Source organism: Microtus ochrogaster, linkage group LG1, assembly GCF_000317375.1.
Source record: "Microtus ochrogaster isolate Prairie Vole_2 linkage group LG1, MicOch1.0, whole genome shotgun sequence".
Classification (NCBI taxonomy): Eukaryota; Metazoa; Chordata; class Mammalia; order Rodentia; family Cricetidae; genus Microtus; species Microtus ochrogaster.
Window position 1 is genome coordinate 3,412,775 of NC_022027.1, and position 13,235 is coordinate 3,426,009.

At 55.4% G+C, this 13,235-nt stretch overlaps 1 protein-coding gene across 2 annotated transcripts; it reads left to right on the top strand.

Moving 5' to 3' along the window:
- Positions 1-6: 6 nt before the first annotated feature.
- Mex3d (mex-3 RNA binding family member D) lies at positions 7-6,628 on the top strand. 2 transcript variants are annotated; one of them, XM_026785363.1, is made up of 3 exons: positions 7-824; positions 4,710-6,092; positions 6,216-6,628. In XM_026785363.1, the coding sequence occupies exons 1-3, from the start codon at positions 8-10 to the stop codon at positions 6,269-6,271; spliced, it is 2,256 nt and encodes a 751-aa protein (XP_026641164.1). In that variant the 5' UTR covers position 7; the 3' UTR covers positions 6,272-6,628. The 2 variants fall into 2 exon arrangements, with proteins under 2 accessions (XP_026641164.1, XP_005359112.1); XM_005359055.2 differs by having other exon boundaries at positions 4,710-6,628.
- The last annotated feature ends 6,607 nt before the right edge of the window (positions 6,629-13,235 follow it).

Genomic DNA, 13,235 nt, shown 5'->3' on the forward strand with positions numbered 1-13,235 from the left:
TAAAGCCATGCCGGGCTCAAGTGGGCAGCCCGACGCGGGCGGGGCGGGAACCGGGACCACCGCCGGCGACCCTGGGCATCCACACCCTGCACTCGCGGGAGCCGAGGATGCCGCGCCCCGGCCGCCACCCGAGCCCGACGACTCGGCTGCTGCGCTGCGCCTGGCGCTGGACCAGCTGTCCGCGCTCGGGCTGGGGGGTGCGCGCCCCGGAGATGAGGAGGGGACGGCGACGCGCGGCGCGGACGGGGCGGCGGAGCGCGGGGAGGACGGGCCCGCACCCCCCGACGAGCTCGAGACGGTCGTGTCGCCCCCGGTGACTGGTGAGCCCTCGATGGGCGTGGGACCCTCGATGACCGGTGCACACTCGATGGTCCTGGCACCCTCGGTGACTGGTGCACCCTCGATGGCCCTGGCACCGTCGGTGACCAGTGCACCCTCGATGGCCGTTGGATCCTCTGTGACCTGTGCGCCTTGCATGGCTGTGGCACCCTCGGTGACCGTGGCACCTTCGATGGCACTGACACCCTCGGTGACCGTAGCACCCTCAGTGACTGTGGGACACTCGGTGGCCCTGGCACCCACGATGGCCGTGGCTTCCTCGGTAGCCCCTGGCGGGCTACCTCTTCTGGACCCCGACGTGAGCCCCCGGCCATCTCCCCCAGACGTGTTCGCCAGCTTCGCGCCACACCCGGGCGCCCTGGGTCCCTCGACGCTGCTGGCTGAGCAGTTGAACGTGATCGGCAGTCGCAAGAAGAGCGTGAACATGACCGAGTGTGTGCCTGTGCCCAGCTCGGAGCATGTCGCGGAGATCGTGGGTCGTCAGGGTGAGTGGCTGCCGTCGGAGGGGAGGGAGTTGCAGGGTTACTGCTTATCCTCGTTGATAGATGCCAGGGGGGTGTATTTGACGGGGAGGGGGAGGAAGGAACAGCTCCTACTCATTCTAATCCTGAGTGGATGTGACCAGGAGACCCCGGGACACGCCCCGCGTGGCTTCTGGGTGGGCCTCGGTAGATTCCTTGGCGCCTTTGTTCAAAGCCGCCGGCTGCTGCAGAAGTTGGGCACAGCCCAAGCTGTGGACACTGCCGCCGCCATTGTCTGGGTTCCTGGGGGCAATCACAGTCGATGTGCCATAGCTGGGGACACTCTAAAACACAGGCCCCCCAGAAGTGGCAGTCAGGGCTGGGCGGTGGGTGCTCCACTCCCCACCAGCACCATAGACGTGGGGCGGGGCCAGTTCAGATTTGGTAGCTCAGGGAAGGTGCCCGGAGGGTGAAGAGGGATGTGTAATAGCTTAGAAGGTGCACCCCTCATCTCCCTAGGGGTTCAGACTAGGGTGCTGTAGCCTGAGAAAAGAACTCTAACCCTAGGCCGTCCCCTGAGCTTGAGAAACTGGGATTTATAGGACCTCCTGGCTGCAGCGCTCCAGTGGGGTGTAGCCCCTTGAAGCCCATCTTGACATACTGACCCCCAGTAGGCCTAGGGTGTAGGAATCCTAGCTACCCAGGATATAGGGGTCCTTGCTGCAGCACTGGGGAGCTGGGGAGTGTCTCTGTTGTCCTCCCCATTGTTCTCTTTGTTCCAAAGCCAGGCTGAGATTCGCATGGTGACATCAGGCCAGTCTTTGCTCATTGGCCCTTGAGCTACTGGGGCGGGCAGGAGGGTGGTGGGCAGTTCCTGGCCCTTCACACACCCACAGTAGGCTGCGCCCGGCACCCCGGACTGACAGGGGGGTCCACCTGGTTGTAAGAACTTTAGGGTGGGGCTCAGGCATCCCTGGACCCTCTGTAGCCCATGGGGATGTGTGTGGTTTGAATTGCAAGGTCAGCTGTCCCCCTCCAGCAGGTGGGGGCACCTCACGACCTCGTTCCCTAGTTACAGGTGGGTGGGGCAGAGCCAGTGTCTCCTGCCCTTTTGCTCATCCTCTGTCCTTTCTGTGCCTGCTGAGAATGGATGTGCTGGGCCTGGGGGCTCATGGCTAGAAGTGGCAAAGGCAGAGGTGGGGACGAGTCCCTTTGTGTAGGCAGCCTCTGCCACCCTGCGCTGTCTTCCCACATAGTCTTCCTCCTGGTGCGTCTCCCTGACCGTACCGAGACCAGCTTCCCACATTCGTCCAGTGTCTGTAGACTTGTGTGGAAGCCAAGGCTTGTAGTCTACTGCCTCTTCCTGGAGGCGGGTCCTCCTTACACAGCTGAGCTAGGGGATCAAATCCAGGGCCTCTGTACTCAGTCAACATGTAATTGAGACCCAGATTTTGGGATGTCATTAGTGGCCCTGAGTTCACTGCCTGCTGGGGTGCCCCTCCCCCTGACACTAGTGTATGGTACACAAGTGTGTACTGAGTAAATGGACTCAGACCCTGGGAAGGCACCCTGAATGCCTGAATGTGGAAGGCGATGCCAGCCCCACTCCTGCCCAGCGCCCCATCCTCCTTGCTGTGATAAAACATTGACCAACAGCAGCCTGAGAGAAAAAGGTTTGCTTTGATCTTCCAGGAAGGGAAGGCAGGCAGGGCCTGGGGCAGTGACCACGGCGATGCCCCAGGGCTCTCTCAGCCTGCTTTCTTGTTGTACCCAGGACCACCACCCTAGGGGTGGCTCCACCCACTGTGGGCCGGGTCCTCCCCATCAATCATTCATGGAAATGCCCACAGATCACACCCACAGACCAATCTGATCACTGTGGTTGTCGGTTGAGATCCCACTTCCCAGGTGTGCTTAGCTTGAGTTAACAGGTCACCAATCGCTGTCCCCTGCCCGGTTCCTGTTCCATGGTGTCCCCGTGCCCACCCACAGTGCTCTCTGCGGGGCTGGGTCAGGTGCACGCTCTCCCCCTGGGCACAAAAGATGTTCCCGCACTTGTCCCCACACCTGACCAGAGCAACAGGGACCCAAGGTGTCCCCTGGCACCATGCTGTTCATAGCCTCAGTCTTTTCAGATGTAGAATGGGTTGGAGGGTATTTGGGGCCACGCCCCCAGTCACTCATGGGGTTGGGGGGAGTCCCCGAACCAGGACCCAGGCCAGTGTTCGTTACTGCAGTCCCAGCTGTTTGTGTGTTTGTAGTTCAGGCTGACCTCCATCTTGGGGCAGACCTTCCTCAGCCTCAGACTGGTGTGTGCCAACATATCCTGCTCCTTGTACCCTCTTGGTACCTAAGGCTACCATCTGGGCCAAGGCATGTGGGCACAGCCAAGGAGTAGCTGCCGACTGGAGTGTGTGTGTGTGTGTGCACGTGGGGGGGGGTCTTTTCCTCATTTCCTGCCTCCCCTTCTAGGTTCACATGTCTGTCCCTAGCTGCCACCGTCTCCCTCAGCTGAATCTCAGCTCTTTATATAGAACGGTGTATGAGCCAGGCTGTTGTCCCGTAAGCCCCTGGTGTTCAAACACCTGAAGTCGGGGACAGAAGACCTTAGGTAGTGGGGTTCCACCACCACACCCAGTCTCTTCCTGCCTTCCAGTGTATAAGAATTGAAGCCATGGCAGCCAGATCAGGGGCAAGCCTGGGGCACTTTGGGGGTCCCCTGGAAGAAGACATGCTAGCCAAATAGGGGAAAGAGGCCCTCAACCCCTGGCACTAGAAATAGCAGAAAACTCTGGCCACACTTGTGAGAGAGGCGTGACTTCCATAGCTGAGACCCCATTCTGGTGGCCATGGTGCACACTTGCCAGGGCTTGCTGGGCCCACTGCAGCCGCCTGATGCCCCCTGAGGAGCGCCACCCACGGTGTTCCTGCTCCAGGTCCCCGGTGCACTGCCCCCAGGGGAGTCCCCAGTCTACAACCATAGACAAAGACCTGGACCTTCAGCCAGGCTGTGATGGCCCACGCCTTTAATCCCAGCACTCTGTAAGTTCGAGGCCAGCCTGGTCTACAAGAGCTAGTTCCAGGACAGGCTCCAAAGCTACAGAGAAACCCTGTCTCAAAAAAACAAAAAAACAAAATCCCAAACAAACAAAGACCTGGACCTTCTGGAGTATCCCAGAGTTAAGGCTCAGGAGTCTGCCATCGGACTGAGACCCTGGTATTCCCGGTGGCCTGGGACACTCCCATCCTCTGCACCTCAGCCCCCACCCCCACACTGGTGTTAGAGGGTCTGGACCTGATGGTTCTCAGGTTAGCTCAGGCTGGCCTCAGACTCACTGTAGAGCCCCACCGTGAACTCCTGCCCTCCTCCACTTTAACAATGCCAGAGATGGGACTGAGTGTCGCCAGGCAGCCTGAGCTGGCCTCGAAGTCCTGGCAGTCCTCCTGCCTCAGCCTCTCAGAAGTGTGCCACCGCGTTGCGATTAGCCCAGTGAGGATGGCAGTAGGCTCCTGACATTACTTCTGAGTCCTGTTATCCTGATTATTGCTTTTCCGCTAAGGCAGGGAGGGACACAGTAAGGCCACAGCTTTTGTGGATTCTGAGGAGGTTACACTCGGTTTCCTTCCTTCCTTCATTCCTGGGGAGCAGATTCAAGACAGTGTGGCAGTCAAAGGCGAAGTGGTGGGAGTTGGTTCTCTTCTTCCACCTTATTGGTGTTGGTGATTGGGGTTCCAGCCTTCAGGCATGATAGCCGACTCGGCTCTAACCCTGCTGCGGTGCTTCCTTTTCTGGCCGATCCTCTGTGCCCAGAGATGGGAATGGGGCTCAGGGTAGGAGGTCTGTGTAGTGTCTATACCGGGCAGTGTATCCACTCAGGCGGCCTGGGTCACGTGTCTCCATCTTTCTAGGGTGCAAGATCAAGGCCTTGCGCGCCAAGACCAACACCTACATCAAGACGCCAGTGCGCGGGGAGGAGCCGGTCTTCATCGTGACGGGGCGCAAGGAGGATGTGGAGATGGCCAAGCGGGAGATCCTGTCAGCCGCTGAGCACTTCTCGCTCATCCGAGCCACGCGCAGCAAGGCAGGCGGGCTGTCGGGGGCCACCCCAGGTCCCCCCAACCTGCCCGGCCAGACCACCATCCAGGTGCGAGTGCCCTACCGCGTGGTGGGGCTGGTGGTGGGGCCCAAGGGTGCCACCATTAAACGGATCCAGCAAAGGACGCACACGTACATTGTGACCCCCGGTCGCGACAAGGAGCCAGTGTTTGCAGTGACCGGGATGCCCGAGAACGTGGACCGAGCTCGGGAGGAGATTGAGGCACACATCACGCTGCGCACCGGCGCCTTCACGGATGCGGGGCCCGACAGTGACTTCCACGCCAATGGTACTGACGTGTGTCTGGACCTTCTGGGAGCTGCAGCCAGCCTCTGGGCCAAGGCACCTCACCCAGGACGGAGGCCCCCCGCTGCCACCAGCAGCCTGCGTGGGGACAGTGCTCTGGGCGCAGCCAGCACCCCCGAGCCCTTCTACGTGGGTAGCCGTGGAGGGCCGCCCCTGCCGGACCCGAGTCCCAGCAGCCCCTATGGAGGCTCGGGCAATGGGGGCTTCACGTTTGGTGGGGACGGGCCCGGAGCCCCCACGGGGACAGCCACCCCTGAAGATTGTGACTTTGGTTTTGACTTCCTGGCGCTGGACCTGACTGTGCCTGCCACAGCTACTATTTGGGCACCCTTCGAGCGAGCTGCGCCTCTGCCAGCCTTCAGCAGCTGCCCCGCGGTTAACGGAGCACCCGCGCAACCCAACACAGGCGCGCGGCGCAGCAGCAGCAGTGGGGCCACCACCACACCACGCCACTCGCCCACGCTGCCCGACCCCGGAGGACTCAGCCTGGAGCTGCCGCTGGCACGTCGAGGCGTCCCGGATCCAGTAGGTGCTGTGCCGTGGCGACCCCCGCAGAGTGCTCTGCAACCCTTCTCGGGCAGCACCACCTTCTCCACGGCCCCCTCTCTGCCCAGCCCCGCCCCGGTGTCCTCCACCCTGGACGCCGGAGCCTCAGAGGGCAACCACAAGCCATCTACCACAGCGGCCAACTCCTCCGCCTCCGCAGCAGCCCCGGGTCCACCCGCCGCAGCCTTGGCTCGCGAATGTGTGGTGTGCGCAGAAGGCGAGGCCATGGCCGCCTTGGTCCCCTGCGGCCACAACCTCTTCTGCATGGATTGTGCTGTCCGCATCTGCGGGAAGAGTGAGCCCGAGTGCCCCGCCTGCCGCACGCCGGCCACCCAAGCCATTCATATCTTTTCCTAGTGCACCCCTACTCGACGGGGGGGCCCTGGCTTCCCCGAGCGGGAGGGGGGAGAAGTAGGGAGGGAGAGGGGCCCACGCGTGTCACAAACAGCTTTAACTCCAGCAGCAGTCGCCGAGGCCATTGGCTTGCGGCCCAGCAGCAGCGCCTCCGTTCTTGACCAGTGACAGTATTGAGTGAGCCGGTGACAATACAACCGGAGAATCCTGTTTGCACTTTTTAATTAAGACATCCCTCCTTGTTTCCGGGGTGATCTTAAAACAAAACAAAAAAAATAACACGATATTTACAACTCTCACTGGATTTAACAGTGTGGATTCTTGTAGAAACTTCCAGAAAAAGGCAGGTGGCTTTTTCCCCCGACACACACTCCATTTTTTTGGGGCAAATATATACCATTTTGTACGTCAGCCACGGGGTGGCCAGAGGAGGGTAAGGGGAGGGTATCAAGGGGTGTCCCATCAACAAATTTGTAACTTTTGTTTTATTGTGTTTTTTTTTGTTTTTTAAATTAAGACTCAGTGTTGTGGTTTTTTGTTATTGTTTTTTAAAAAAGTTTTTAAAGTTTTTTTTATTGTTATTTTTACTTCATACTTCCTGTGTATATGTAGGGAATTTATATTAGATATACGTACTTTATGGAATAAATTTTAAGAACTAAAATATATTTTATTTTAAATAAAGCAACGAACCTTTAATCTTTGACAGCTAAATCACCGATTATATATTTGCTGAACTGATTTAAGGGTTTAAAAAATTGTATCAAGAGTTTTATTTTTGGACTTGACAGCCTTCTTAATAAAGTTGTTTTCCTATATGTAAGCGCTGGCGTTCACGTGGTGTGGGAGACGGAGACCCTGAGGATAGGGGTGTCGATCTGTGTTTGGCTCCATTGCCCCCCAGCTGTGAAATCCTGGCTCTCATTCCTGACAGTCTGGAGTGAAGAAATGGAGTTGACCACTAGGCGGTGGCGCCACCTTTAATCCCAGCATCCAGAGGCAGAGGCAGGCAGATCTCGGAGTTCAAGGCCAGTCTGGCCCACAGAGCCATTTTAGGACAGTCAGGGCTACACAAAGAAAACCAATACAACAAGACACTGGTTCTGGCTACAAGGAGTACTGGTGCATACCTGGTTCTTTGGTTCCCCCTGCATAACAACAGGTCCCTTTATGAAGGCAAGCTGCCCCTGGGGGCTACCTGCCTAGTGAGGAAATGGGGGACCCACTGTCCACCTCCGGAACTGCCCTGCCCACCAGGTCAGCCCAGCAGGATGCAGGGAGTGGCCAGAGAGTTGGATGGTGCTGGTCAGTGGACCCCACCCGTTTATCTACAAAGAACCTGGCATGCGTGATGTGTGGAGTGGGTGTCACGCAATTCTGACACCAGGCAAGGGCCAGAGAGGGGCCGTGGGAAGTGGGCGGGGGAGACAGCACACTTCTAATAACTCGGGATATGGAGCTTGTGACAAGTGAGGACAGCACCAGAATGCAGCTAGGTGAGCCGATGAGTTTATGGGGTCCCTAACTGGAGCAGGAACGGCTTAAAGACAGGTGCTTCTAGCAGGGCAGTGGTGGTGCACGCCTTTAATCCCAGCACTCGGGAGGCGGGGGCAAGTGGATCTCTGTGAGTTCAAGGCCAGTCTGGACAGACTCCAAACCACAGAGAAACCCTGTCTAGGAAAACCAACAAACAAAAGACAGCTCTTCACACAGCCCATTCCAGCATGGTGGGAACCGGAACACATTGCACAGCCTGCAGAGTTGCCTGCACCTGATCAAGTCAAACATGCCCTCTCCCCAATTGTTCCCAGCTTCGGGACCCCAAAGTGCCCCAACTTCTGCCTTCTTCCTGGCTGTATTCCAACTTTTCGTAACTGATACACAGCCGGAGGCAGGGCCTGCAGGGAAGCGTGGCACGCCGAGACACTGCACCTGACACCACCGCCCCGCCCCACCCCGGAATCCTACCCTGAGAGCCGGGAGACTGAGGTGTTTGAATGAAGGCTATCCTTGGCTCTGCCACACACAAAGATAAATACCAAAACCTTCCACTAGGACCCTATGTCCTAGAGGTGCTTCCCAGAAGCAGTGAAGAACCTGGGGTTCCTTGGGTGGGCATGGCAAGGTCTCAGGTCTGAGTGTCCTTGGGCTCATCCCCCATACCTATGGCTTCAGAGTTTCCGACTCTCACTGTTGGCTCCTAATCCTCCGGTCTCAGCCTCCTAAGAGCACTTGGGAGAGTTTGGGGCCAGCCTGGTCTACAGAGCCAGTTCTAGGACAGCCAGGGCCACACAGAGAAACCTCGTCTCAAAAATTAAAAGAAAGAACCTAGAGGCCATCCTGGCTCAGGGTCCCAGATCCTGGGCCGGGGAGATTGGCGTCTGTTGTGCCCCTCGCCACACAGGAGGCTGAGGCTGGATGTGGGTTGGAGCTGTGCCTAGGTAGAGTGCTTGCCCAGGCTGGCCAGTGCAGGCCCATCATCCCAGCACTCAGGAGGTTGAGACTGGAGCATTAGGAGCTGCCAGTGAGAGTCAGGTGACACTGGAGGCCACAGGGTTGGGATGCGCCCAAGGACACAGACCGTGGCCTTTGAGATAGCAGAATCAGTCTGTTCTTCCCTGGTGTTTCAGTGACTCCCCTGAGGCTCTCTGTCCCCACAGCCCAGAAAACACCAAAGGCCATGAGGGGGCAGCGGGGAGCGTGGCTGCAGCTGCAGGGTCACCCAGGGGCACAGGACCTGGTTAAACTGCAGAGAGGGTGCATGGGGAGGGAGAGCGGTTAGCCAAGAATCGCCACCGTTTGGAAAGTGACCTGCAAGAGGCCTAGGGTAAGAAACAGGAGAGGGTACAAGGGCAGCCGATGACCACACCACTTACGGAGTTTGGGTGTTGGGTGGATCTACCACTAGTCTCACCTTCTTTTCACCTAAATTTAAAGACTGACTTATTTTATGCACATGCATGTGTGGCTCATAGTGGTCATACCATGGCACTCCTGCGGAGGTCAGAGGTCACTTACCTGCTGAACCAGCACCTTAGTCTGTTATATTTCTTTGCTTTCTTTTTTATTCATTTTATTATTTATTTATTTTGGTTTTTTGAGACAGGGTTTTGCTGTATTTTTAGAGCCTGTCCTGGAACTAGCTCTTGTAGACCAGGCTGGCCTTGAACTCACAGAGATCCTCCTGCCTCTGCCTCCCAAGTGCTGGGATTAAAGGTGTGAGCCACCACCACCCGGCTTATTCATTTCTTTTTTTTTAATATTTATTTATTTATTATGTATACAATATTTTGTCTGTGTGTATGCCTGCAGGCCAGAAGAGGGCACCAGACCTCATTACAGATGGTTGTGAGCCACCATGTGGTTGCTGGGAATTGAACTCAGGACCTCTGGAAGAGCAGCCAATGCTCTTAACCACTGAGCCATCTCTCCAGCCCCCCTTTCAAATTTCCACAAAGCCTTTCTGGGTATGAGTGCAGGAAAGCCACTGTGTGCTTGCGGAGATCAGCTGCCATCTTCACCATCAGTCTTGTTTGCTGCTCTCAGGAAGTCTCCTGTCTCCACTGCTGTCCCAATGTCGGATTCTGAGATTGTGCTCCTGCATCCAGCTTCATGTGGGTTCGAGCTGCGTGGCAGCCGGGCTCTCCCTAAGGACCCCGGCCTCCTGAGTGTTCCTCCTCTGACGCTGCACACACGGGTCATCTGGGGAGACAGCCCAGTAGTTAGAGCCCTGACCGCTCTTGTGGAGGACCAGGGTTCAATCCCCCAGCACCATCTATAATTATAGTTCCAGGGCATCCGACACCCTGTTCTGATCTCAGTGGGCACTGGGCATTCATGTAAACAAAACCACACACATTAAAAAAAATAAATAAATCTTAACCCCCAACACTTGGGAAGCAAGTGACTCTCTGTGCATTCCAGGTCAATCGGGGTGACACAGTGACACCCTAAAAACAAACGAGCCAGGGAAAGACTCGGTGGGTTAGGACACTCGATGCCAAATCCAAGGACTGGCGTTGGATACCCAGGACCCACAGGTGAGGAGGGAAACTGCTCCTACAGATCTATCCTCTGTTCCACACACACACAAATAAGCAAAACCAATAACTTAAAACACTTAGTAACGACTTCAGAAAAGTAACCAGTCTTAGGACCCAAGGACATGTCACCTAACAGAGGCGAGGACACACTGCACGGGAGCATCCTTGACCACAAGGGAACAGGAGCCCCCACATGGAATTGTTCTCAGTGGGCCAGGTAGTGGTGGTGCACGCCTTTAATCCCAGCACTCGGGAGGCAGAGGCAGGCGGATCTCTCAGAAGTTCAAAGCCAGCCTGGGTTACAAGAGCTAGTTCCAGGACAGCTAGGACTGTTACACAGGGAAACCCTGTCTCGAATTGCTCTCAGTGGCTAAGGTGTAATAAAGCCGGTAAACCACCCTGGTCAGTTACAAGATCCAGCCATTCGGGAGGTGGAGGATGAGGAGTTCAGGTCCAGCCTGGGCTACATGATGAGTTGGCAGGATGACTTGGGTTCCATGAGACCCAGTCTTCTGACATGGGGACATTGGGGATGAGAACATTTGAATTTCTCTTCCGCCCACCGAATCTCTGCCAACAAGTCCATTATTTCTTCTTTATTGTTTTCTTTCTTCCTTTTGGGACTGGGGTTCCTCAGTGTAGCCCTGGTTGTCCTGGAACTAGCTCTGTAGACCAGGCTGGCCTCCAACTCACAGAGATCCTCCTGCCTCTGCCCCCTGAGTGCTGGGATTACAGGCGTGCGCCACTACTGCCTGGCTATTTTCTTTTTCTTTTTCTTTTTTTTTTTTTAAGATTTATTTATTTATTATGTACACAGTGTTCAGCCTCCATGTATGTCTGCAGGCCAGAAGAGGGCGCCAGATGGTTGTGAGCCACCATGTGGTTGCTGGGAATTGAACTCAGGACCTCTGGAAGAGCAGTCAGTGCTCTTAACCTCTGAGCCAACTCTCCAGCCCTGCCTGGCTATTTTCATTTCTTCTTCATCTCTAGGTATATTTGAAATTTGATCTAGTAATATCGTTTCCTGGTGGAAGTTCCCTAATGTCATGCAATATCCTTAAACCCACTAAGGCTGCTGCGTCCACTAGGGCTCAAATGTAGTGGGGGAAGCCTTTTACTCGCTCAGTATACTAATTTCACGATGAATGGTGGAGAAAGACAAATATTTCTCCTGGCCTGTGAGTTGGCTCAGCCAGGCAACCTGAGTTCAGTCCCCAGGACACCACCGATTTGTGACCGCCCCACGGGCTCCCGCGCGTGCACATACACACAACAACTTATTTATGAATTCTGTGTTTAAACGCTCACCGCCCAGGGGCCAGCCTGGTGTAAGTGCAAGTTTTAGGACAGCCAGGGCTACACAGAGAAACCCTGTCCCTGGACCAGGCGGCTGTCTTCTGTCGCCCCTGTGTGGCTAGAGCCGCACATAACACCCTGTCGGCAACCACTGATTGCACTTCCAGAATCTGCCGCGAGGTGGCGGCATCGCCGCGCTGGTCCCACCAAGCAGCCAGGTCTCCAGGGGTTCTCTTGCTTCAGACTCTGACAGTGGTAGCCGGAATGGGGTTTTAAAACTTTAATTAAGCCGGGCAGTGTTGGCACACGTCTTTAATCCCAGCACTCGGGAGGCAGAGGCAGGTGAATCCCTGTGAGTTCAAGGCAGCTTGTTCTACAAGAGCTAGTTCCAGGACAGCGAGGACTGTTACATAGGGAAACACTGTCTCAAAAAAACAAACAAAAAAAGGAAACTTTAATTAATTTTTTTTCTTTAAGTAGCATCTCACTACGTAAATCAGGTTGTCCTGGAACTCTCAGTGTAGAACAGGCATCCACCCGCCCCTGCCTCAGAGTGTTGGGATTTAAAATATGTGCCACACCGGACACTGGTGGCGCACACCTTTAATCCCAGCACTCGGGAGGTAGAGGCAGGCGGATCTCCGTGAGTTCGAGGCCAGCCTGATCTACAAAGTGAGTTCCAGGACAGTCAGGGCCACACAGAGAAACCCTGTCTCAAGAAACAAAACAAAACAAAAGAGGTGTGTGCCGCTACGTTCGATTTCAGTCTAGTTTTCAGTAGGAACGCCTGTGGTTCTGTGTGCTGGATTCCAGACGGAGGGCAATGGTGATGTGATGGGGTGCCACTCTTATTCTGGCCCTCGGGACTGGCAATTCCAGACCAGCTTCTGCTACTTGATCTAAAAAACAAACATGTAAAACATGGTCCGTCTTGACGGCCCTGGGGGCAGCTGGCAGGTTCCCAGAACAGTTCGACATGATGGGAGAAAGTTGCTCTTCCCCTCCGTGCACCCCGAGGCACCGTCCTCAAAACAGCAGTAAAATTAATGATTAAAATTAATTAATAAAAAATTTTAAAAATATTTTTTAAAGATTTACTTATTTATTATGTATTCAGTGTTTCTCTGCATGGATGCCTACACGCCAGAGGAGGGTACCAGATCTCATTACGGATGGCTGTGAGCCACCATCTGGGTGCTGGGAACTGAACTCAGGACCTCTGGAAGAGCAGCCAGTGCTCTTAACCTCTGAGCCAGCTCTCCAGCCCCTTAGTGAATATTTTTAGTTGTCAAAGGGCCAGGGCTGGAGCTCAGCGGGAGGGCACTTGCCTAGAGGGCACAAAGAAAGCCTTGGTCCCACTGAACTGTGTGTGGGGACACGGAGGGATTCTGGGACTCATCAACCTCTATTTACAGAGGGGAAAACAGGCATCGAATCCACCCTGTGTCCCCCACAGCCACTAGATGTCTGTAAGACTCTGTATGTGTGTGTGTGTGTGTGTGTGTGTGTGTGTGTGTGTGTGTGTGTGTGTGTGTGTAGACAGGGTTTCTCTGTGTATCCCTAGGTGTCCTGGAACTCAGATTGTAGACCAGGCTGACAGAGATCGGCCTGCCTCTGCCTCCTGCGTGCTGGGATTAAAAGTGTGCATCACACCTGGCAAAACTGTCAGTTTTTAAATCTCCCACAGCAAAGACTCAGCTTGCCTTGGCCATTCACAGTTTGTTTTTTTTTCTTTTTGGTTTTTCGAGACAGGGTTTCTCTGTGGCTTTGGAGCCTGTCCTGGCACTAGCTCT